The sequence below is a fragment of the Lethenteron reissneri genome, chromosome 5 (assembly GCF_015708825.2).
Source record: "Lethenteron reissneri isolate LAM-NWPU_2019-01 chromosome 5, ASM1570882v1, whole genome shotgun sequence".
Lineage (NCBI taxonomy): Eukaryota > Metazoa > Chordata > Hyperoartia > Petromyzontiformes > Petromyzontidae > Lethenteron > Lethenteron reissneri.
Genome location: NC_083783.1, coordinates 6,884,878 through 6,910,849, shown reverse-complemented (window position 1 = coordinate 6,910,849; position 25,972 = coordinate 6,884,878). Strand labels below are relative to the sequence as shown.

At 48.0% G+C, this 25,972-nt stretch overlaps 1 protein-coding gene across 5 annotated transcripts in view; it reads left to right on the top strand.

The window, feature by feature from the left end:
* The window catches only part of LOC133351823 (fibronectin type III domain-containing protein 1-like), a 79,703-nt gene that overhangs the window by 32,092 nt on the left and 21,639 nt on the right, over nt 1-25,972 (top strand). For all 5 annotated transcript variants that reach the window (XM_061567412.1, XM_061567403.1, XM_061567385.1 and 2 more), the window contains 6 exons: nt 1,521-1,621; nt 5,675-5,786; nt 12,894-13,391; nt 18,525-18,581; nt 19,441-19,539; nt 20,673-20,897. In XM_061567412.1, the coding sequence (XP_061423396.1) occupies nt 1,521-1,621; nt 5,675-5,786; nt 12,894-13,391; nt 18,525-18,581; nt 19,441-19,539; nt 20,673-20,897 (1,092 nt within the window). The remainder of the gene's footprint in view (nt 1-1,520; nt 1,622-5,674; nt 5,787-12,893; nt 13,392-18,524; nt 18,582-19,440; nt 19,540-20,672; nt 20,898-25,972) is intronic.

Sequence of the window (25,972 nt, the reverse complement as noted above, 5' to 3'; positions counted from 1 at the left end):
CCACATTTAGAAATGTGTGCTTAGTGCATTTGGCTGCTGTACATTTAAAAGTGATAAGCCACTTCGTTGAGTTATCATTTGTGGCCACGTCGCTTCGGACAAAGAGTTACATGGCTCAGTGGGCCTTTCCTGGAAAAATTAAATTTCGACTGGCGCCTTCTAAATGGCGACAATGGAAAAAACACAAACTCGGTTTATGACCGGCGTAGTGTCCCATTGGCTCATTGTTACGGCAAGAATGAAACGCAGAGTTGGCTAAGACACGTGGAGCACAACGATATTCCCGTCCAATGCAAAAGGAAGCATTGCTTCGCGTTTGCAGGGGCAATGTGCTTTAAATTAGCTTCATTGATTATACAATACGGGCCATGCCCGGTTATAAACGTTAACACAAGTTACACGCGTACGTGTCGCGCGGCTTAGTGGTCTTCAGCGAGATGCAGGCGCCTAGATTGCTTTATAAATGTTTGAAAAGGTGCAATTCAATTTGGATTCATCCAGCAGATAACCGAGGCAGCATCTCGGCGCGCTGTACAAATAGGGAGGACACTCGTGTCAAGACCACTCTACGGGAATTCCCTTTTTTTGGGGAGAGGCTGAAGAGGTAGCGGGTGACCGGGTAGGGAGGGAAATAGGACCAGTCAAAGTGCATTGCAAAGCAAATTCATAGGTATTTTTTTCGGTAAAGTCACATAAGAAGGGAAATAATAAAAGAATAAAAATATAAAACAATACAATTCTCACGACGTTTCGATTGCAACACAAGCAATCATTATCAGGTGTGAAAACCAAGAAAATTTGAAAAAAGTGGCGATTTTTTCTCAACTTTAATAAAAAACCGCCACTTTTTTCGAATGTTCTTGCTGTGGTTTTCACACCTGATGATGATTGCTTGTGTTGCAATCGAAACATCGTGAGAATTTTATTGTTTTATATTTTTATTATTTTATAGTTTCCCTTCTACGTGACTTTACCGAAAGAACCAAGAATATGAATCCCTGCAGTCACGAAAGCTTTAAATCAAAATTAAAATTCATAGAGTTAGAGAGATACAGGCGTAGGCAGAGGAGCCGAGAGAAAGTCCCTGAGCCTGGACTTGAAATGGAAAAGGGACAGCCAGAGGTACATCACGTGACTGAAGAGTAGAAGGCTAGAGGGCCAGGATGGATATAAGACAGCATGGCAAAGATGTGAACAGTGGCGTAGCTATCGAGTGTGCAGGCGGTGCAACTGCACTAGGGCCAGAAGCTTACCAGAGGACCCCCGCTGCTTTCCTTGTGCAAGGGGCCCGTGCCAACCGCTTCACGCTCCTGGAAGCAAATCAGAGCGATGTATGGGGAACGGAAGAGCGTCAGTCATGGGCAGAGGTGAAGGGGATGGGGGTGAACTCCGACGCCATGGTATGAACACCGCGTGCGCAACTCTGCAACGATCATCGTCCGCGTCGTTTGCCCTTCAGTTGTATCTTCTCACCCGCGCGACTGCTGTGCGGAACGGTGAAAACGATCGTCGATTCGCAGGCCGAGCGAGGCCCTTCCAGTCGACGCCGGAGAGGCCGACCGGCGACAGCAGACGGAACGACAACATGAAAGTCATCCACGCACCCAACGGCAGGGAGTGGGTAAATCGTTGTCCTTTATTTGTCGTGCCACTGAGACGCCCGCCGCCTTATCCCCGCGGTGGCGGAGGAGCTCGCGAGGAGGGAGAGCGCTATGGGAGGTGGCCGGCGGAGGGGTGGGTCAGTTGGGTCATACAAACGGTCAAAATCTTCTTGGTTCTTTCGGTAAAGTCACGTAGAAGGGAAATAATAAAATAATAAAAAATAAAACATAATAAAATAATTCTCACGACGTTTCGGCCACAACGCAAGCACCCGTCCTCAGGTGAAGAACAGGTCTGTCGGGAAGACAGCGTCTGAATGACGCTGTCTTCCCGACAGACCTGTTCTTCACCTGAGGACGGCTGAGGACGGCTGCTTGCGTTGTGGCCGAAACGTCGTGAGAATTATTTTATTATGTTTTATTTTATTATTTATTATTTCCCTTCTACGTGACTTTACCGAAAGAACCAAGAAGATGAATCCCTGCAGTCACGAAAGCTTTCAATCGAAATACAAACGGTCAAAAGTTGATTTGCTGCTCAAGCGAGCGTTGAGCCGGTGCTCATCCCTTGTTTCCTGAGCCAGTCGTCGACATTCCACATTCCTATGGCGAGGCGTGAGTCTTACTATCCCCGCAGGGCAACCACTGTTGACTTCCCTAAAAAGTGGTGACTATTTTGTCGACCCTGGAAAGGATGATGGGCAGCGTCAACTCCTCTAAGCAGGCAATACTGTGTGAAGGATAACGAGCCAACGACGTTGCCTGAGAGCCTGGTTATGAATCTGGGTTTAATGGCCAAAGTGTGGAATCGTGCGTGCAGCATTTGAGGGTTTGAGTGCAATGTTTGAAGTGCTTGGCTCAACTTGATAAAATAAAAACAAACTTTGCAGCGACGTTTATTTTATTTTATTTGGCCCAAGCAGTGTGAGCTATGGAAGAGGCAAAATATAATTTGCATGCTCCGTAGTTGAGCTGTTAAATTGCCAATTTGGGAGACCGGCATCATTTATGAGTGCCCAAGATAACCTCCACCAATGAACTTGGATGTAATGGATATTTGTGGCTCCTTCCTGCTAATGAGTAATTCACATTCTTCGCTGCATTAATGGCACGCAATAGATCATTATAACAACACCAACGCGTACACTTACAAGGGTTTTCGCTTTATTTTAATAACATCTCATAGCGCACTTCACGAACTATTTTCAGCTAAATTTCTCACATAATGAGCCATACACAGTACATGTGTGCATAATTAATTTTACAGCATTTTCTGCTGCGTGTGTACATATGATTACTGCAATGCGCCATCCAAATGAATGTTTGTTTAACTGATTGAGTTTGTAGTTGCTAAGGATATATGCAGTGTGTATGATCAGGGGTGGAGTGGTGGTGGAGTGGTTATCGCACAGCACTGCGAATCCGGTGACCTGAGTTTGATTCCCAGCCATTGCTGATGTTAGCTGATATCTGAACCGACCCTGGGTCCCACCATCACCAACCTGCTATGACTAGTGCGGTGAAGTAGGGATAAACAAACCCCACAACTGACACAGCACGCGGATGCCTTCAGAAAAGTCACATATTACAGTACAACTCGCCTGGTCCGTTACCCAAATGCCCATGTCTATTATCCGTGCACATTCGTGACCGCAAGATTGGTTGTTACAATTTTGAAATTCTGTTTTGTATGGAAGAGAGGTGATATGTTCACAACGACAACAGTAAAATATGATGAGTGTTTTATTACCCTTTTATCTGGCAACAAAACTGACACCTTTTTTTTACAAGGAGTCATGTTTGCATTGAACACAATACCTGCGGTCCGAATGCAAACAAAAAACACAACTCTGATAATGTATGCACTGTTCTTTAAATTGATTGGTCCACACCCAAGACAGCTTTTCTTAGAGCCTAGTCTCACATGGTGTTGGACCAGATGACACCAAAAGTGCGCCTTTTGGTGCAGGTATTGTGGTCAATGCAAACATGACTCCTTGTAAAAAAAGAAAAGGTGTCAGTTTTGTTGCCAGATAAAAGGGTAGAAAAACAATGATCATATTTTGCTACTGGCAAAGGAGATTCTAAGTGTAAACAGTAACATACATTTGAAGGCCATTGGTAATGAGCTAATCCATTGTTTCAAAGAACCGACAGCAGTAAAAGTCAGTCACAAGAATTGCCAGAACAAAACAACAACAACAACAACCTTGACGCCCTTCTAAACGCGGGAAAATTAATTCTAAAGTGGGAACCTCTAATGTGGGCAACTCTGTCTAATGCGAGAACCTTGTTTGGCAAAACTACTCGCTCGCATGTGGACAAAGCAGTTGCCGGCGTTCAAGGCCACGCCAGAGGTCGACCCCCTGCGGCTACAGAGCCCCATGCGGTCTCTTTAACAGACAAAAATGTCTCTCCTTGTTTATTTTTTTTGGTTTGCCGACCTCTGGGTCACGCGATTTCGCGAGCGATTTGATTGCGTTGCTTTCGTGGTCTTCAGTTGCTGGGGAGGCAGTCGGAGGCGCTGGAAGTGCGTCATGGAAAAACAACCCCGCCGCAACTCGGTTCAGTTTTGAGTTTCATTTATTAGGTATAGAGCCATGTGAGTCAGGCGGCTCTTGACTCGGGTGCAACCGCAACAAACAAAAACATAAATAACATTTAAAAGTGACTACGCGCAACAGAAAAAAACTGGAAAAAACAGCAAAGTCTTCCAGAACAAAAGCGCCGCATTTCAACGCTGTGTGCAAAAATCCCAGTGGGATGCAAGTCAAACAATAACAACCATAAGACAATTTAGATTAACGTTAACAGGCTAACTCTGATGCAACTTCGGGAAGGTCTAAAGCAGTGGACTGGGAAAAGTGTTGAAAATAAAATTAACACAATCAGTATTAAAAACATGTTTGATTTGAAGCTTTCGTGACTGCAGGAGTTTTGGTTCTTTCGGTAAAGTCACGTAGATAATGGAATACACTTTGTATTCTGTGTATTGTTTAATTTATTTTATTTCTAAGTGACTTCCGCGAAAGAACCAAAGAGTAAAAACATGCAAATATGTGGTTATATTTGATGTATTTATATATAAATTGTATATCTAGTGAATATAATTATATATCATTTTATATTCATATAAATAAAACGGGAAAATTATATATTCTTTTTTATATAGGTATGTAATAAAGTATTGCGTTATTATCTATTTATATAACATGTATAAATATTTAATGGTTTTTATAAATATATAATGATATCTACAAATATTTAACCATTATGTATAAACAGGTAATGCTTCCTCAAGAATAAAAATAAATCTGTCAATTTTTGTAATTCACGCCAATTTTTTTTCTTCCGTTTATTTCAAACATTAAACGTGGCCCTACATTTGATTTAAAGCGAGAGATGCCACTGACTGCGAGCAGCCCGCTTCCGCGTTTATTCCAACAATGTGCCCATAAATATCCCCGGGCAATTTCTGAGGATGGCCACAGCAGAGTGCGGGGGGGAGGTGGTTCAGCTGCTCCCTGAGCAGAGTAAGCCACGTAGAATCAGAAAAAAAAGTGAGGTGCCGGTAAGGCTACTGTGGAAGACTTACCTCGATACAACTCTGTAGAAGTATCATCGTAAGAGAGAGCGAGAGAGCGAGAGAGTGAGCGAGAGAGAGAGGGAGAGAGTGAGCGAGAGTGTGACCGAGAAATTGACCGAGAGATTGAGCGAGAGAATGAGCGAGAGAGTGAGCGAGAGAGAGAGAGTGACCGAGAGAGTGACCGAGAGAGTGACCGAGAGAGTGAGCGAGAGAGTGACCGAGAGAGTGAGCGAGTGAGTGAGCGAGAGGTGGGGGTTTACATAAAGCAAAGATAAAAAATGTAAAAAAAATTTTTTTACGAAATGATGAACGAAGCAAAGTGCCGACTACACCGAGCATCTTCTTGTTTTCACTGATCATAAAAAAGAGAGAAAAACATAATTGTCGCGTGTGCGGAATCGATCGTGCGACATCCCTCGCATCGTTGAGGCCCGCGGGCTCTCTCGCCGCGCGCTTGTCTCTGAAGTGCCGCGTCTCTGCTCCGCAGATCGTGGACTTGGAAAAGAACATTCTCCTGACGCCCAATGGCCAGGTGCTCCAAGACATCAGGGGCAAGGCACTCAAGGTCAAGATTGGCAGCGACGGACAGAGCATCGAGGGTGAGGCTCATTCACGTGGGGTCACAGGTCGGCTGCAGCCGGAGCCTCTGAGGCCCACGCTTGTTGTTGTTGTTGTTTTTCGCACTTTTTCTCATTTCTCACCTCCCTTCGCTGGAACAAACTTCCCCTCCACATTAAAACCTTCGCTCACTAGGTTCCGCTTCTCACTCGAAAGCCACTTATTGTTACCCCCAGCTCGCCCTACGACAACCTTAATCTTCCCGTCAATAACCAGCACCGTTCCCGTTACCTCTTCATATTCTCATGATATGGCGATCATTCATTAACCCCATTCACTCAATCCATTTACTGTCATCATTTACTGTCAAAAATTTCACTTTCACCGAATTCACGCATCATCGCAGATTCGCCACCCACTGCTTCACATGTTGTACCGTTCTTAATTCTCTGTAAAGCGACGTGGTCAGGCGCTATTTGAATTACGCGAAGATAAGATAATTGTGGCTTGCAGCATCACGTAAAGGTCAATGCAGCTCTGCTTTCCTCAGGCGTACATCACACGTCGCCGCCTTCGTGGGAAGTCAAGAATGGTTGTCCTACCGCAATTGATTTGTCACTCTGCCATAGGAACGTGGATGTTCCCGTTCATGCTCAGACCTGCAAACTGAAGATAAGCACCGTCTATAATCGAGAAACCTACTTTGACCTCATTAAGAAATTAATCGCGGTCAATTATAATTGCCCCCTTTTAACGTTTTCTGTCTGGTTTCCTTACAGTTGTGCGTTAGTGGCATGCGAAGAGATGAACACATTTCACTTAATGGGCCCTTACTGTTCGCAGTTGATTCGGGGATAATCCGTGACAAAAAACATTTCTGAAGCCACTTCAAATACGGCCTTTCATGCCTGCAGAACTTTCATAAGATTGAATTAAACCATCATCTTTTAGCCTCAGAGGTGGAATTTAGACAAATTGAGTGAAAGGCCAGATTTTATTTGATGGGTTTTTTTTGTTGTTGTTGATGACCAGGCTTAAAAAGAAATGCAATTTAAACTATAAACTAAACTAAGACACTAAACTAAAACCATTAAACTAAACTAAACACTAAAATATAAACTAAAACGAAACTATGGAAAAGTAGGAATAGGTTGCACCCTTTCTGGCAATAGAACTGGCGGTGTTAAGATGTTAAAACACCAAATAGAAACCTTTGGCCAACAACCAAGTTGCTGCATTGACCACTCGCAGCACTTGCGGTGAACATGCAAACAAACATTCTCCGATAATGTACGTGTTGTCTTTAAAACGGATTGTCCTACACCAGAGACACCAGTGTCAGACCAGGGAACGCCAACACTGCTCGACTTTTGGCGGCGTGCAACCCCCACATCCGCGCCGCTGTCCAACGTGTTCGCCTCATCACAATGAAAAATTTTAACCCGTAAAAACAAAGTTTTTCACTATAAATCCTTTATATGCGTGGCGGCTAGAGTCCTCTCGTCCTCTGGCTTGAGATGGCTGCCACCTATGGGTCAGATGATTGCCTGCCACCATTAAGCAATTGGTAAATAAATATAAAAAAAAATCCTAAAAAGTGTAAAATTTTGGAGAAAAAAATTTGACTAAAATAAATTGTCACACACAACGAGTCTGTGTACAAAATGTCAGCTCGATTGGATCACGGGAAGTGGGTTAAAAAACGACCGAAAGATTTGCACGGTCGTAAGCGCGCAAGCAAGCAAGCAAGTGAACTTAATATAAAGGATTTAAAAAGAAGAAATCACTGCAGAATCGGTCAATGTGACAGACAAGAATCACGAGGGACTCTGCGGCTCTACGTAATCCTCATCAGCGTCCGTGCGCAGCGCGTGATTCATGCAACCAGCCCTTAATGACCATCGCACTGACAATTCCCTTTTTACATGTATTCATTTGGAGGTGCAGTGTCTATGCAAGTGGCTACATTGTGGTTCATATAGGGTGCTGGTTCCCAGAATGTAAACCTACAAGAACTAACAACCAGATCAATTGGCATATTTGCCCACGTGACAACCTGATTTGCATTCATACCTTCACGATCTATGCTAAAATAAATGTGCAATTTAACTTGTGTGACAGTGGAGCGCTCATGGCCGTTGACGATGATTATGATCATGATGATAATGATTAAATTACATTCTTTTTACAAATACTAACTTTGTATTCGAACCACAATTGTTTAGCCGACCTTTTGTCCAACGCAGCTGTATTGCGCTGACAAAATTGTCAATTTCCACTCACACCAAACAATCCCCCATCCGCCCTCCCTCGTGAGACGGCCGTGCGAGCGGTTCCGTTCATAATGAGACTGCGCATCCCATCGCTTCACGGAGGAAGGAGCCCCTCGGCTGGTTTGCAATGAGGCGTCAAGAGCAGCCGTCTGAACGTGCCCTGCAGCGAGACTGAAAGCGATGGGATGGTGATCCTCTAGGGCGAATGAGGTGGCTCATAACGCTGGATCAACACTTATGTCATGTGGATATGCAAGCCAATGACCCTACTCCCACGTGACTGCGCAGATCACGAAGATGCAGGACAGGTGTGAGCACTAGCTTTGTGCGGCTTTCTGCCATCATCTTTGTAAAGGTTATTTCAGCTCGGGGTTAGGGAAGGGGGCGGTGGGAGGAGAGACTTCGTAGATACGTCGATAAGCTGACAATGCGGCTTGCGCGGCTGATCACTCCCCTATCTAATAAGGCGGCACCAAATTGGGAATCATAATGTTTGCGGCACGGCATTAAACGGATTCATGCCGCAAGATGCCTGATGGGGGTTTTGTTGCCGGAGTGGAGGCTGCCCACAGGTGCACGCGGTGAGATTGCTGGTGGGATTTCACTGAAACGGCATTGCAAGAAAAATTATAATGAAATCGTGACAAACTCTCGCGGTGCACATTTATTTCATCGTGTGCAATCTCGCCAATGCCATTAATATCCTGGGGAATACGCACAGAGGTGGGGAGGAACACCAGAAAATGATCCGATATTTCAAATTACACTTCACGATCTGGCCAATTCCAATGTAATGCAGCAATGTTCCCGTTCTGATGAGTCAGCTCAGCCCGGTTTGTCAATCGGGAAAGTGTGATTGGTTCGGATTTTGACGGCAGACTGACCTGGGCAAGGGGGCTGTAACTGAGCCATGTGGCCCCACTTTTTCTGGGACAAAGTGGCTCACTTTGCCAGGGTGGGGGCGGGGGGGCTACGTGAGTAAAGAGCGTCCATCGCATCGGTCAGCTTCATGGCGGTGGAATGAACAAAAAAAATACAAATCCGTAAAACATTTCTATCATGAGAGAGATTGACCTCCGTTAGGTTCACTTCCCTCCCACCATGGAGGGAAGGTCGGGGAAACTGTCAGCCAGTTCCGCAAGCAGACTCAGCACTGACACGTTCTGTCAAGCCTACGGAGCATAAACGCAGCGCCTTCGTGATAGCCAATGTGCCATGATAATTGCGCGAATGCCAAATGTACTTTTTATTGTGCCATGAGAGAGGAGCAGTCGAGCCCAAGTAGCTTCGCGCTGAATTAATAATTCCAACTTGTAACGCACCGCCGCGCGGCGTCGTCTCTCTTGCGGAGACAGAGAACGACTCAGAGGTACGACGAGGAACCGCAGACGAGCGCGAAAGGCAGCAGCCGGCGACAAAATTCTCCCCCAAGCTCTGCAGTCCTCCATATATTAAGGCGTTCTCGACCAATTCACACGCGGGAGAAAACCGGAGCACCCGGTGAAGAGCACACACGTGCGAAGGGGCAATGCCCCATCCTGCACGGATGAAACACAGCAGCTGTACTGCATTCTCCTGGCGAGCCAGGGAATATTGGCTGCTTATCGATCCGCCCACTGGCAGGGAGCCTCACAAGATTCCTCTGATCCATCAACCCTCACCTCCGCAGAGCTCGATTACTCATCGTGCGCTTAGTCGCCACCGCTCAGCGATCAAGAACTCGAGCCATCCGGCTTCCAGAAATCAGAATCTGTTTCGATTTAAAGCTTTCGTGACTGTAGGGATTCGTCTTCTTGGTTCTTTCGGTAAAGTCACGTAGAAGGGAAGTAAAAAAAAATTAAAAAAAAAACATAATAAAATAATTCTCACGACGTTTCGGCCACAACGCAAGCAGCCGTCGTTGTGGCCGAAACGTCGTGAGAATTATTTTATTATGTTTTATTTTATTATTATTATTATTTTTACTTCCATTCTACGTGACTTTACCGAAAGAACCAAGAAGATCAGAATCTGTTGTTTATACTGGAGGAGAAGGAATCCGAAGAGCTATAAAGCTCTTTTTCACAGATGTCCAGTCGTGGGCGGCTGAGAACGTGACAACAAGAAACAATAAAAAAAACTATAGGAGTGCAAAGTGCAAGAGAAAGTTACCAAATCACCCAAACGCGTACGAATGAACCCAAACCATCCCCATCGTAGCAGGCAAAGCCTACTCGGCTCCTAGTTTGCAAAACGTCCCCGTAGACACAGCACAGGCGCGGGGGGGGGGGGGGGTCGGACTCGGCATAAGTTGAGGGAGAGGCAGTCGGGGGGGACATCTCGCTCTTTCAAATGCATCAAAGGATGGGCAATTGGCAGCCCCCCCCCCCTCCCACAAACCACTCCTCACATATGCAGGAGGCGTTTTCCATAACCACTAAATTATTACGTCTTTTGCGGCGAGGGCAGCAATGTGGATTCTCTTTCTCTCTCTCTGTGTGTGTGTCTGCCTCGTGGCTTGCTGCAGTCTGCCCCATCAAAGCAGAAGCACTCCGCTATTCGACTTTCTTTACCCTGCAAGTGGTCAGAGAAAATGAGCCCTCCGCCCCAGTGTTTGATTGATGAGGAGCGCTGTCGCAATATCAGTATTTATCCTGGCTTGCGGAGAGTGTTGGTCCTCGATAGTCTATCTGGCTAGGGTTGGGCATTGCTGCTGGAGCATGCTTTTTTTTTAAAGTTCTTCCATAGCCCTTGCCGCAGTTAAATAGATAGATATCAAAGGCGAAATTATATCCTGCCAGTAAAACAAAACAGCGTGCTTGTATCGACGCCTCATCGCGAGAGGCTGCTCAGCATCAGCTGCCTCTTGTTTGTCAACGTTCCAGATCGTTTGAGTTGAAGGCGGTTTGGGAAAATGCCTCGTACGGTTGATTTCGAAGATAGTGCCAAGTGGAAGCACTTACAAGCTGGATTGGACGTAGATCACAGTTAAAACTGATAATTAAATTCCAGCTTTCACTCTATCGCAGGGTAGCTGCAGGGGACATTGGTGCGCTAGTCGTTTACTAAACTATGTTTTACTTCACCAAGTAAGGTCCATTGAGCTGTATAGCTCTTTTTCAGACGCGACCTGGATTTCACAAATTATAGCCCAAACGAAGTGGTTCATCACGTGCAAATGTATAGCAGCCAAATGCTCTAAACGCACGTTTTAAAAAATGTGGAGGCAAAAACCGGAGACCCCGGAGAAAAAATCCACGCGACGATGGTGAGAGAGACACGCAAACTCCGGATATACCACAGGCGTCAAGGTCGGGATTGATCCTACGACCTCCTGTATACCAGGCGAGGTAGTTAACATCTCGTCAGCGTGGCGCCCAAGATAATTTCTTAAGGCCGTGGTTCTCAAACGTTTTTGCATGACGGCCTCCCTAATCAAGACCACTGGTCTCCACGACCAGCACCCCTTCCATCTGGGCCTTACTTCCCTCACGTTATTTATAAATTTGGAGAGAAACACTAGAGCACCTAGAGAAAAACCACGCGACCACGGCGAGAACATGCAAACTCGAAATATACAGCAGCAGGCGTCATGGTCGGGATCGAGCCCGCGACCTCCTGCATACAAGGCGAGGTAGTTAACATCTCGCCACCGCAGAAACCAAAAGCCTGAATTTCTATGGCTCATGTTGGGTGTGACGAATCAGGTGGCAAACAAGGCAAGCACCCTGTCTGAGAATAACATCCACCATGGAGATGTCGTGATGAAATCAGGGCAACGTGCAAGTGCTAGATAGATTGTTGCGTTACAAGACTGTGCGAGATTGCGACGGCTTGGGCAAGGTTTCATCCGGCGCTGGAGTGATGATGCTACTTGAATTTAAGCTCTTGAAAGATCAAGCTACACAGTCAAGATTTTTTTTTTTGCCAGTGGTGTAAATTCCACGTTTTTATGGCAGCAGCCAGTCTCTCTTTATCAGACACCGCTATTTGATGTTCCACAAAGTGGTCGTCCAGCGCACAACTGGAGACACAACTCCCGTGACCAACAAGTGAATGGGAAAGCCTTCATCTTGCCGTGGATTGACAAATGGGTATAAATCAAAGATACTTAGACTGAACGTAAAAGACGCGTGCTGTTTCTCCCCCTTCAAATTATGATTGCTGCGCATAGGGCCCAAAGAGAAAAGAGCTCCAAGTGATCAGCAACAAACAGCACCATTGATGGTGTGTGGTTTGTAGGAATGAATACGTTTCTGTGAATTAAGTAAAGGATGTGGAGTGAGAACTTGGGAAAAGAGAAGAGCGGTTCCGGGATAAAAAGCAGAAAGAGAAGTGTGGGTCGTGAATAAGTGGTGGTGGAACGGTGGTGGGATGTTAACTACCTCGCCCTGTAAACAGGTCATGGGTTTCGATCCCGACCCTAACGGCCTGCATATTTGGAGTTTGCGTGTCTCTTTCTCCCCGCGGTCACATGGCTATTTCTCCAGGTCCTCTGGTTTTTCCCTCCACGTTTAGAAACGTGCGTTTAGAATATTTGGCTGCTGTAAATTTCCCCATGATAATCCACTTTGTTGAGCTATCATTTGTGGCCAGGTCGCTTCTGAAAAAGAGCTACATAGCTCAGTGGGCCTTACCTGGTAAAATATTTCTATTTTCACATACGTAGTTTTAGGAACGCAGTGCGGATGGGACAGGAGACAGACAGTCAGTTCTCCAGAGCGAGTCCTCAACACGGGTGCAGGAACCACCGAGCGAGGTTCACGGTAACAATGAGCGTGGCAGCAGCGATAGACGAGTGATAAGTAGGCGGACCCGGTTGCCGGCGAGCGAGTGAATCGACGAGCGCTGCACACGACTGCTTTGACGTTGAATTCTATCGATCCCCTGGCGCAGCGGAGGACGGGACACCGATCCTCAGCCGGGAGGGCCTCCCGGTGTTCGGCTATGGCCGCGACGGCAAGCCGCTGATGGACGCGCGCGGACGCCCGCTCTTCTCGCCCGAGGGCCGACCGCTCCTCGGCCTCCACATCACATTCCCGGCGCTCGCCACCACCACGACGACGGCCGCCACCACCACCACCAGGCGCACCACGACGAGGAGGACGACAACGACGGCAGCCACAACCACCACCACCACCGCGAGGACCACGACGAGACGTCCCACGACGACGACGACGACGAGACGCACCACGACCACGCAGCCGCCTACGACGGTCGACCACGCGGCGTACGAGGAGGAGCCCACGTCGGCGCTGCCGGACTCGTACGACTACGACCTGGACGCGGAGACCACGGTTATCCCGCATGCCGCCACCACCACTGCCGGCAAGCCCTTCCTGTGCCCGCCCGGCGCGGCAATCAACGGACGCGCCGACTGCGGCGGCGCGGAAGGCAAGCGAAAGGGTTCACGTGCGCGGCGCGGTGCCTCGTGGGGATGGTCAGTCGTCGGCGGATGTACTTACGCATGTGCATTGCACGTGCGCACGATGTATGCGCACGTGTGCGTTGTATGTACCTGGTGCGGTGTGCATAGTACGCACCGGAAATGGTGGAGACAAAAGCGGCCGGGCGTGGTGTTGGCCACTCACCCCCTCGTGTGCCGCGCCAGCCTTCTGCTACTCGCTCACAGCACTTGCCCCAACAGTCTGTTAAGTCTATACGGGGGATTTTAGTTTTTTTGTACGTACATATGTGCGTTGTATGGCTGTACGTTGTATGTACGTATGAACGTTGAACCTCTTTCAGCACTGCACGTAGCCAACCGTGCTCGTTGGAGGTGCGGGGGAAGGACAGAAGTGCGTTTTCAACTCGTTCGCAAATTGTTAATTAATATCGGTGATGTGAAGCCCCAACGACCTGAGTTAAATTTTCGGACACGGCGAACGTCAGTTTGTGAGCGGAATCTAAACCGGTGCTGCGTCACGTTCATCCACCTGCACCGACCAGTGTGGTGAAGTATGTTCAAACATCCTCCCCTACCCCTCGATGAATGTCACAGTGGGGAGGGCCTTCATCCAGCAGTGGATTGACAAAGGGCTGTGAGCTTTACAGCTCTCGCATGACATCCCCTGATCGAAGAAGGCCTGATTGTCTGTGTGTGATGGTAATGCTCAAAGACAACAATGATATCCGAGACGTTGTGTTTGATTACTGGGCCAAAGTTATCGTAAAAAGGAGAGTAAATAGTTCGTTAATACGATTGACGTATCAACTAATTGTGAATTGGAACACAACTATAATTCGTAACCGTTGCATCAAAATTATCAAAATTACCTCTTTGAATATCGAATTCATCTAAAACGACCAGGGCCCAATTTCGATTTAAAGCTTTCGTGACTGCAGGGATTCATCTTCTTGGTTCTTTCGGTAAAGTCACGTAGAAGGGAAGTAATAAAATAATAAAAATAAAACATAATAAAAAAATTCTCACAAAGGGCCCACTCAACCCTGCCAATTGTACCTCAACCCAACAGCAACAGGTTTGTGGTCAAATCACCTCCTGTTAAAAAAAAACCCGATTACATCATTGGCTGCAATGCCCAATCCACAAACACCACGCAGACATCACGGTGGCAATCCACTCCGGCTGCTCCTGACGCACGTGTCTGGCTTGACCGACCTCAACGTGAAACTGCAGTTGTCGCTCTGCGTCTGCATGAGCCGCACGAAAGAAGAGGTAGAAGAAGAAAATCAAGCATATCAGATCAAACAGTCGCTTTCTCGTTTTGCGTAATTTCCCCGTGCCTACACGCAAAGTGCGGTTTCTCTGGAGTCGTTTTTGCCCACGGGACGAGCGTCTTTCTCATTCCCACCCAGCGGCGCACACGCACGCGCGCGTGTGTGTGTGTGCGCGTGTGTGTGTGTGCGCGTGTGTGTGTGTGCGTGTGTGCGTAAATGTGTGCGTGTGTGTGCGCGTGTGTGTGCGCGCGTGTGTGCGTAAATGTGTGCGTGTGTGTGCGCGCGTGTGTGCGTAAATGTGTGCGTGTGTGTGCGCGTGTGTGTGTGCGCGTGTGCGCGTGTGTGTGCGCGCGTGTGTGCGTAAATGTGTGCGTGTGTGTGCGCGCGTGTGTGCGTAAATGTGTGCGTGTGTGTGCGCGTGTGTGTGTGCGCGCGTGTGTGTGAGTAAATGTGTGCGTGTGTGTGCGCGTGTGTGTGTGCGCGTGTGTGCGTAAATATGTGTGTGTGCGCGTGTGTGTGCGTAAATGTGTGCGTGTGTTCGCGTGTGTGCGTGCGTGTGTGTGTGCGCGCGCGTGCGTGTGCGCGCGTGCATGTGTGCGTGCGTGCGTGTGCGCGCGTGCATGTGTGTGCGCGCGTGCGTGCGCGCGTGAGTGCGTGTGCGCGTGTTCGTCATGCGCATTCCTCGCAGAAAAAAAGAATACAAAATAATCGCTGCCGACAGTACCACGCCGGTCGCGGTCGGTGGACCGCGCTCTTTCATTTGTAGCGGCGGCCGGCACATGTGGCGGCCGAGAGGGCAAAACAAATCCCTTAATTATGTTGCTCGGATGACCGCCACCAAATGCATCCAGTCCGATGCAATGCAAGCACCAGTGACATCTGTCTATCGCACAGCTTGATTGAATTGGCACATTGAGACACCCATTCGAAACAAAATGTACATAAACGGCAGGAACATTCCAATAAAAACTCAACTGCGATTGACCAGATCAAGATAACTCTGGTTAGAATCGTGTTTTTTCTGTCCCGCTGCAACCCAATTTGCTCGTTGCTTTCTTTCATGGAATGCGGGAGGTTGGCATGACAACTCCGAGGAAACACATAGTGTCCCAAAAAAAAAGTGTGTGTGCGCCTTCGTTTGAATCAGTCAAGCCGCATTATCTTCTCGTTGGGTGTGTAACGCTGTATGGAAGCTACCTGACCCAGGTATTCTCGCCCACAGTTATGCCCTCCCTTCTCTGCACCGGTTCGAAACATTCAGGCTGAGCTGCTTACGATCCATCCTGCGTTTTACCAGGGTGGATTGGGTTAGGAGCTCGCATATCCTTGAAAGATCTCGACACAGTCCCATCAGTGAGCTCCTCCGGCAAGAGAAGCTGCATTGGGCGTGTGGCACGGGCTGCAGGAGAGTTGTGCTGATGTGGCACAGGAGCATGTAGAACTGAGTGGACTTGCTTGTGACTGGTACGAGCGGTGTCAAGATCGATATCTGTGGAGGAGGATCGTGAACAAGGCTACTGGGCAGTTGGAGGCAGTCGCCCTCACAACAATGAGCGGAGTGCCAGTTGGCAAAAACACAGGAAGTTGACAATGTGGGGAGCATAGGTCATCTCAGACAGTAAACCCATAACAACCGGGTTTGTCCCGTGACCTCCTGTCAGCAAGCCTTCAACACTTCACATGGCCTTAATAGTGCACCTAGCCTGGCACAAGTGCTGTCGTGACATCACCGCCACTTAGTGGTGAATGGCAGTTGTCAACGTGTTTTTGTAATATCTCGCGATGTGGAAATGGTTATTGGACACAGCGTACGTGACACGTATCTACCACAATCGGGCATTTTGATTTGAAACGTCAAAGGTTGTGTGTTTATGCTGGACTTGCAATCCAGAGGTTGCTGGTTCGATCTCCCCGCACGGCAGCTGTAACAATGGTGCAAAGTTCTTGAACCCTCGCTGCGTTTGCCACCCGGGCAATATAAATGGGTATCCCAGTTAGTCCCATTGGTAGGTCGCGTGTGATGGGGTAAAGCGTGAGCACTCCTACCCCTTCCAACTTAACTAGGCAGTGTGGAGGAGTAGGCCAAAATAGCCTCAATTGTACAGCGGCACCTTTGTATTTGACGTGAACGTGAAAGGGAGCAGTGATGCTATGGACTCCGGCGTGCCGAGTTAAATTCCCGGTCACTGGAAAGTGACGTCAGGGCCAGGCCCGATTACCTCACTCGCCCTGCAGCCAGCACTGACCAGCGTGGTGAAGTATGGTCATACAACCTCCATCACCGTCATGGCGTCGGGAGGTCTTCATCCAGCGGTGAACTGCAACATTTGTTCAATTATTATTGATTATCTTCTTGGTTCTTTCGGTAAAGTCACGTAGAATGGAAACAAGAAAACTAATAAAATAAAATATCATAAAATAAAATATTTTATTATATTATTTTATTATGTTTTACAATAAAACTAATAAAGTAAAACATAATAAAGTAAAATATTCTATTATATTATTTTATTATGTTTTATTTTATTATTTTTATTGTTTCCATTCTACGTGACTTTACCGAAAGAACGAAGAAGATGAATCCCTACAGTCACGAAAGCTTTAAATCGATATTATTAATTACTCTTGTGTAATACAGAATAAATAAGACATACAATGATAGTAATTGAGAGTGGTAGATGATTGTTCGATGTTTTAAGGCCACTCTAAATATGATCGTAAATTGCATAATTGAACTGGGAATAGAAACATAACACTCTTATGAATGGATTTCACCATTGCATTTAGTTTCACAACAATTTCAAATTGTAATGCCACGCAACAACTCGGTTGTTCTGCAAAAATTGAACAACAACAATAATAACAACAGAGCACGTTTGTCAATTCCAGGAATTCGTTCCAAGTGCCGACCACCCGGTCCAATTTATCCGTGCGTGCGAGTGTGCGTGTACGTGTGTTGCTTGTTGTTTACGTCTTATTTTGCTCGTTAGCATCGGAACACCGTGAGCACACCGTTTCACGAGTCCACTCCGCTGGTTCCACTACGACGACACTCCGAGCCAATTCCGAGAAACCTCACATTGGCACTGTTCCAGAAGAAGCATGCATTGTGTGTGTGTTTTTCCCTTCCCCCCCAATCATTTTGTTAACCTCTCATAATCATGTTGACCTTTGTAAGCCTCTTGGAGCGATGCTATTACACGAACTTATTCCAAAATTATGGTCCATGAGCACGGGCTTAAAGGCCCAAAGTCAAACGAAAACTTATATTCTTGGGTCTTTCGGTATAGTCACGTAGATAGGTTCAAAGAAAATAACAAAAAAAACAAAACAAAAACAATAAACGAAGTCAAGAGCCAACGAAACCTGTTGAAGTTTTCATAGGGGTCACTGCTAAATACGTTTCTTGAATTGACCAAGGTTCGAATAACTTTTTGTGAAATAAAGAGTCGATGGGGAGGGAATTCCCAACACGAGCTTCACGAGGTAAAGAAGAAGTGACCGTGACCTGCAGCGCCGTGGCTGAACGCAGCGCACGGTGACGGAGTCAACGAGTGACGTTCACGGGAACATCAACTGCAATGGCAGCAACATATGAGTGGCAAGGGGGCGGCTGACCGCCGGTGAGCGAGTGACTTGCGGTGGCGAATCGCTGAGTGCCGAGTCATTAATCCACCTGGCGGCTTCAGGTTGAATTCTATCAGAGCCTCGGGGGCTTCAGGTGCCAACTGTACAACATCCGGCAGAGAGGAAAGAAGTGACGGATAAAGGTGCAGTGGCTTTGGCAAATTGACGACCTCTCAACCTTAACCTTTTGACCCCTTCATTTCTTTCGTGCCCATGCAGAGTCATCAGGAGAAGGACCAATCGGACAATCTGAGGACCTGCCATTGGTAGATGAAGGTACCGAAAATAGCTGCCTACAAGGCCCGCTTCATTGCCTGTACATTGTTGTTGTTTGAAGCTTCAGGCCGTGATGCGGGTGGTTTTTACACCGTTTGCCATGACATACCGGATTCAAGCTGATATCATTAAACATTAGAATCTAGGGGCTAAGCAGGGCCAGGGGCGGGGCTAATGACGCAATCATTGCATGTGACGTCACGTCGGTCAGTAACAATGCGAGCACATCGGAGCGTCGCCTTCACGCATCTCGGCGCGTTCGTTGCGCATGACTTAAGCGGCACGGCTCGGCTTCGCTTCTGCAGTGGGAAAACGACCTGGCGCCTCCCGAGCCGGCTCGGTCAGGCTCGGCGCGGCTCGCGTACGCCAGTGGAAAAAAAGAGGCGTGAGTCGGGCCTACAGTTCGCCTGGCACCTACCCCGTAAGACGCCGTGGCTGCGGAGAAACGAGCCGCCTTGTGCCGTTCTGCGCCAGTGTAAATGTTTCCTGCCTGTTGGTCCAGATCCCGTCAGATCTTTCGCTTCACGTGGGGCAATATTCTTCTTGAGCTCCCGAATGTATTTCCCGAGCAACTTTCCCGCATGTGGGATGTGAGAAGCTCCCAACACGGGGAGCAAAACGTTGGACGTCGTGCCGAAACGTCGGACGTCGTGCTCTCCCCAATGTGATTTCAGCGCACCTCGAAATCACATCGGCGAGAGCTACGGCTGCTATCTCTCTCTCTGTGCCCTAGTCGCTGCCACGATCGTTTGTCCCCTGCGGCTGCTGCTCTGGTGTGGTGGTGTGTGTGCGGTGTGACCTCCCCCCCCCCCCCCCTCCCATGCTGTCACGTCGCCCTCGCCGGCGTAACGGCCACCAGGTCTGCAGACCGCGGGTGGCGGCTCGCACCTGGACCACGCGCCGTTCCGCATGTACCCGATATCCGAGCTGGACTCGGCGGGACGGAAGAGATTCACCGGTGAGGCGCGTCGTTCCCCGCTCGACCCACCACCATGCGGCAGCGCCACTGTTGGGCCGCGCTCAAAACTGGCGCGTTTCGAAAATTGACCACGAGAATTTTACTTCCGAAGTTTTTTGTTGTTGTTGGATGCTTTCTGACCGACATGGAATGTGTGAACGCGAAGAGCTCCGTCCGTCGTCCGTCAAGTCTGTTCACGCGTCTGCAATGGGGGGGTGGGGATCACGATAGCTCTCGTCATGATGGTTCAATGCAGTGTCAACTGCTATTAGGGACTTGCCCTGTGGACAAGTGGCCACATTGACTAAACAATTGCCAAAAACTTGGCGACACACATCAGTGGCAGAAGCACCGTTTGCGAAATAATGCAAAACGCGCTTTGCCCTGGAAGTCACTGTCAATTTCAGTCACTTCCGTGGGACAAACGCGCGCCGCAAGCGTTTACCGCAGCCTTGCGTGCGTGCGTACGAACTCGCGTTCGTTCCCTTCATGGTTGTATTGAGATTATTTAGATTATTTTGCTGCTATGAATTTCCACATTTTAAGCCATTTCGTTGGGCTATCATTTGTGGCCAGATCGCTTCTGAAAAATAAGTTGATACCTCCGTGGGCTTTACCTGGTTAAAAAAAAAAGTTCTATTTATATTTTTGGATGATTTGTTTGTCCATCCCATACTTTGCACTCCTATCGTGTTTTTTGTATTGCTTGTGGGTGTAACATTCTGACCCACTCCTACTGGATCATCTGTCTTCATCTTCTTCGCCGTGTCTCCTGTCCAACCTACATGGTCTTATCACAATATTCTGCACAGGCCACCGCTTCTGGTGTTGGCATTGCCAAATCTCGAGGAATGGCATTGTGGTACTGCAGGGCATCCCAGGAGATGATCCACGATCCATGATCATCCGTGAAAAAATGCATTGCTCATCAGATTCCTCCAGTATAAATAACCACATTCTGATTCTGGTCCTTCTTCCGTCCGTCTGTCCGTCTGTCCGTCTGTCCGTCCGTCTGTCCGTCTGTCCGTCTTTCCGTCCGTCCGTCCGTCCGTCCATCTGTCCGTCTGTCCGTTCGTCCGTCTGTCCGTCTGTCCGTCTTTCTGTCCGTCCGTCTGTCCGTCCGTCCGTCGCAGCGCCCCACGTACGCTATCTGAGCAAGGAAACCGACACGCCCTGCTCGCTGTCCGACGCCCTCGAGCACTTCCAGGTGAAGACGCTTGACGACCTCATCCCCAAAGAGCTGGCCCCTGTGGCCCTCCCGGGCTCGCCGCCCAAGAACCTCACCGTGGTGGCCGTCGAAGGCTGCCACTCTTTCGTCATCCTCGGCTGGACCGACGGGGGCAAGGCGACGCAGTCTGGTAAGAGTCGTTCCGCTGCTTCGGTCTTGAGAGATGTTCGCCAGCTCGTCTCGTATGCAGAAGGTCGTCGTGTTCGATTCTGATCTTGTCGACTGCTCTGTATTTGAAGTTTGCGTGTCTCTCTCCCAGTGGTCGCACGGGTTTTCCCTCAACATTTAGAAACGTGCGTTCACAGTATTTGGCTGCGATGCATTTCCACGTGATAAGCCACTTCGTTGAGCTATCATTTGTGGCCAGGTTGCTTCTAAAATGGAACTGTATATCTCAGTGGGCCTTACCTGGTAAAATAAAAAAAATTGTTTAGTTCGTAAATTGATGAATGAATGAGTACAAAAAAATGACCCCGGGTGGCTCAGAGGTCAAAGCTAGCTCATGAGACAAGGGCATGCGCTCAGCTGCTGATGAGACCCTGAAAGTTGGAACCGGTCCAGAGGTTGCTCGCTTCACTGCTGCTTGGCAATATCGATCTAGAAAGTCAAAACATGCTAACAGGATGGAGTTCAACGTACGTGAGCCGAGGGGGTTGAGTGGCATCGCCTTGGCAGGGAAATGCTGCTATTAACCAACAGGGCCTGCGTCCACCATGAGCAGTGTTCACCATGGACAGAAAGCTTAAGTATATCTTTTACTGGACATCTGTGAGAAAAAGCCTCATAGCTCATCGGATTTCTACAGCACCCTCACTCAATGACATTCTTCTCGTAAAACTCGAACACGTTGACCCTGCAATCGGATGTACTCGTGATTTATCGATACAATTCTTGAAACAAAAATAATAGCTGTTAAAATGTGCCACCCAAAACGGTCCCACTTTTGGGCCAATTGCCCGTGGACCAAGAGCTGAGTTCGAACCGCTCAACCAAAAGTTCCACATTTACCAGCAGCGGTCGATGACCACACACGCACGTTGAACTTCGTTCGCACCGTGCGTAGCTGATCGGAGGTGCGGGGAAAGGACAACACAACCAAAACGCAAGAAGACCATGGCAGGCACACAGCCGTCAGGAGAGCATGGTAGCTGCTGTTGCCCTAAGCTCTTTAACACGATGCCTTGCATGAACCACAGTGTGGCCACTGTTGTATCAAAGAGCACAGAAACGGCCACCTCCGGCGGAATAAACCCAATGTGGGGATGTCCTTCCTGTCGGTGCGTTCACGCAGGGCGATGGTCATTAAAGAGGGTGGGTTGCATGAATCACGTGCTGCGCGCGAACGCTGATGAGGATAACGTAGAGCCCAGAGTCCCTTGCGATTCTCATGTGTCACGTTCACTGATTCGGCTGCGGATTTTTTTTATTGCGATGAAGCGAAGACGTTACACAGCGGTGCGGTTGCCATTTGGAACGCTGTGAGCAAGAAGTAGTAGCGTGACTCAGAGGGTCAGGAACGCTGAGCCGGTAACAGCTGGGAACCTGGGTTCGAATCCAGGTTTCATCAGCCCGCGATTAAATCGCGTTCTCGAGTGTGGTGAGTTTACGGTTCCAGCCCCCGGTGATTAATGATTGCACGAAGAAAAAAGAAAAAAACCCGTACGATTCAGAACTCGATATGGCTATATATATTTCAGCTCTGAGTGTTATTTATTGGTTTGACTGGTCACGGGACGAACATTACTCTCGTATGCAGAGCGCGTGGTGAATCGCTTCCTCGTGCTGCAGTGCTTCTCAGCCTCTCTCATTTCAGGGCACACTCTGGTAGCTTGCTCGATCTTCACGGCACACCGAACCAAAAAACACTCGCCGTATGCCCGGACGGGTGAGTGGGTGGGAATGCATTGCAGCCGAGAGAGAATTCACAATCCCGTGCCTATATGGATCTTATGGAGAACAAAGGAAATCGAGCAGCCGGCACTGCCAAAATCCATAACAATAATTTGCCCAATTGTGTGAGTGTATTCATGTCTGTGTCGCTTTGCCCGCGTGTGTCTCCACGTCTCTGCGTGTATCTGCTGCCGTCTCTGTGTGCGTCGTCTCCGTGTCTGTGTGTGTGTGTCTGCGTGTGTCTCTCTGCGGCTTTGTGTGCGTCTCTGCGTGTCTATTCTTATTCTTAGGTTTTTTCGGTAAAATCACGTAGGTAAAAAATTAAAATTAAAATTAATAAAAGTAAAATAAAATTTAAATAAAATTAAAATCACGACGTTTCGGAGGCAACACAAGCTTCCGTCTTCAGGTGGAACCGTCACAGCACGCTTGCTGTATCAAGTAAATGAGAAATTCCAAGAGATCCGACCCCGTATATATACTGGTTGAGGGGGGGATAAGCCAGGACAGGCCCCCTTTTTATTATGATGGTAAGGTTGGTGCGGCTTGAGACTACGGCTAGTCTACATAACAAAGGACTGAGCCTTTGTTATGTAGACTGGTTGAGAGGGGGGGGGGGGGTGCCAGAGTTGTTAAAGGGCAACTGCTGCTAATGTGTCTGTTGAGAGGGCCAGCGGTGGAGGTTGATGGCCGTCTGCCGCATTGTGCATGCACGATCAATGGAGAGGGAGGGAGGGCGGGGGCTTAGAGGTTATTTCCCTTCCTATAATTCCGAAAACACCGCGGCACACCTGGTCCTATGCCGCGGCAAACCGATGTGCCACACAGCAGAGTCAGTCTACCGTGTGGATCAGAGGTCAACTGACGGCACCTCAGAGTTGGCTCTACAACATCTGCATCTGTGGGCGTTTCTCCAGTACGGAGGGTCGTGGCACTGCTCTGTAAGAGATTGGAATGGGGGCACGCCATCTCGTGAATACATTTGGGGGGGGGGGAGTTGGCTTGGGCGGAATGACAAAAATGATAAATGTGTTTCCACTCTTTTTTAATTCCCCATGAGGCAAAAATTCTGGTTAATTGCCCCCCCACCCCCACCAATTATCGTGTAAGAGCACGCAGAGCTACGGCCAACAACCGTAAACTCACGTTACCTTGCCCCGTCCCCTCTCATGCTAACCTTAATCAGTGGCGACTTAGCATGTAATTGCTGGAGACCTGCTCGCAATTCATTTGCGGTTCTGCCAAGTTTGGCGGCGTGGGCCAAACTGTTGGCACGGCTGCCCTCTGGATCGTGCCGTCGCGGCGGCGGCGGTGGCGGTCGCGACGTCACTCCCGCCCGCGTAACCTTCACAGCGATGGGCCCCCATGCGGCTCTTCACTCCAGAGGAGGGAGGATCATCGCTCAAAAAAGCAGCGGTCTGAACATTTTGGAGAAATAAAAAAGAAAATCACTCCGGCGGTTTGAGATTAAGGAGGCTGCCATAGCGTCTAGAGGTTGCAATCTATCAGTATTCAGTGATAGCTGTAATATATTCATGATAGAGGGTTTTTTTGGGGGATTTGATCGTGTAAATATAAATGTGTCGTTAAACCCACCACCACCCGACACAGCCAATTATTAAGGTTTGTGACGTAAACAAAACGTGCCAATTCTTTACTAGTTCAGCACACCAACTGTGTGTTGGAGAGTAAACCCACAACATTTACAATTCGAGTACGACGTTTCACTGGTTATTACAACCAGCATCATCAGGCGACAGGCAGAATTATGGAGAAATCCTCTTCCTGTTTCGATCTTAAATCGACGGATAAATATTATGTCATCACTTGTGAGCCAATCAGGTGCAAGGACCAGAGGGGGGGAGGGGCGGGGGCGGAGGTTAATTTATGCAAAAAAATGAAAATGGAGGTCTATTATTGCTTGGGTTATTCACAGTTTATCAAGATGCATAATGTATGTAGATCACACATGCACATTACATATGTACATAACGTATGTACATTCCGCTTTTCTCGGGTAAAAAAAAAGCGAGAATACATATTTATTATTTTTTCTAATCTGGATCAGATTCGCCAACAAAATACTTTTCTTGTTTTCAGGAGGTACCTGCTACTTTGGCGCATACATTTAACAACAACAAAAAACGTCACCAAGTTGTCTAGATGGGACGACGATGATGGGCGACAGTCCAGTATCGCGGTGCAGTTCCAGAGCGGACGTCCGCTGAGGAGATGGAGCGGTGAAAGCAGCTCATGTGCAGGTGCCAGGCGGATCGTGGTACATTGTAGGGCCTTGACAGATGGCAACGGCTTCGGGTGGCCGTCTTCCAGCAGCCGATTGATCGTGGCTGATGATGGTGGTGGTTTCTTGGAGAGCACATTTAATATCGCCACTGAGTCCACACGTATCGGTTCATTAACCAATTAAGCAGTTTCAAGCAACTTCTCAGGGTAAAACCCATTAAGTAGTTGCCATGAACTTCTCAGGGTAAAATCCATTAAGCAGTTGCCATGAACTTCTCATGGTAAAACCCATTAAGTAGTTGCCATGAACTTCTCATGGTAAAACCCATTAAGTAGTTGCCATGAACTTCTCATGGTAAAACCCATTAAGCAGTTGCCATGAACTTCTCAGGGTAAAACCCATTAAGCAGTTGCCATGAACTTCTCAGGGTAAAATCCATTAAGCAGTTGCCATGAACTTCTCAGGGTAAAACCCATTAAGCAGTTGCCATGAACTTATCATGGTAAAACCCATTAAGTAGTTGCCATGAACTTCTCAGGGTAAAATCCATTAAGCAGTTGCCATGAACTTCTCATGGTAAAACCCATTAAGCAGTTGCCATGAACTTCTCATGGTAAAACCCATTAAGTAGTTGCCATGAACTTCTCAGGGTAAAATCCATTAAGCAGTTGCCATGAACTTCTCATGCTAAAACCCATTAAGTAGTTGCCATGAACTTCTCAGGGTAAAACCCATTAAGCAGTTGCCATGAACTTCTCATGCTAAAACCCATTAAGTAGTTGCCATGAACTTCTCAGGGTAAACCCAATTAAGCAGTTTCCAGCAACTTTTCCGGGTTGACCGATTCAGCATTTGCAACCAACGTTCTCAGGGTAAGACCGATCAAGCAAGTTGCTAACAACAAAGAAGCTCAAAGCTGGATCTCTAAACTTGATCAACATCACACTCCGCGAATCAGCAATCGCTGCCTTCAGGGTTATAACTCACAGGCGGGTATCTTCGTATTTTGTGTCAAAAATGTTATAGATGTTTTCACGGAGGTGCGTGGTAGAGAAAAAATGTACAAAACC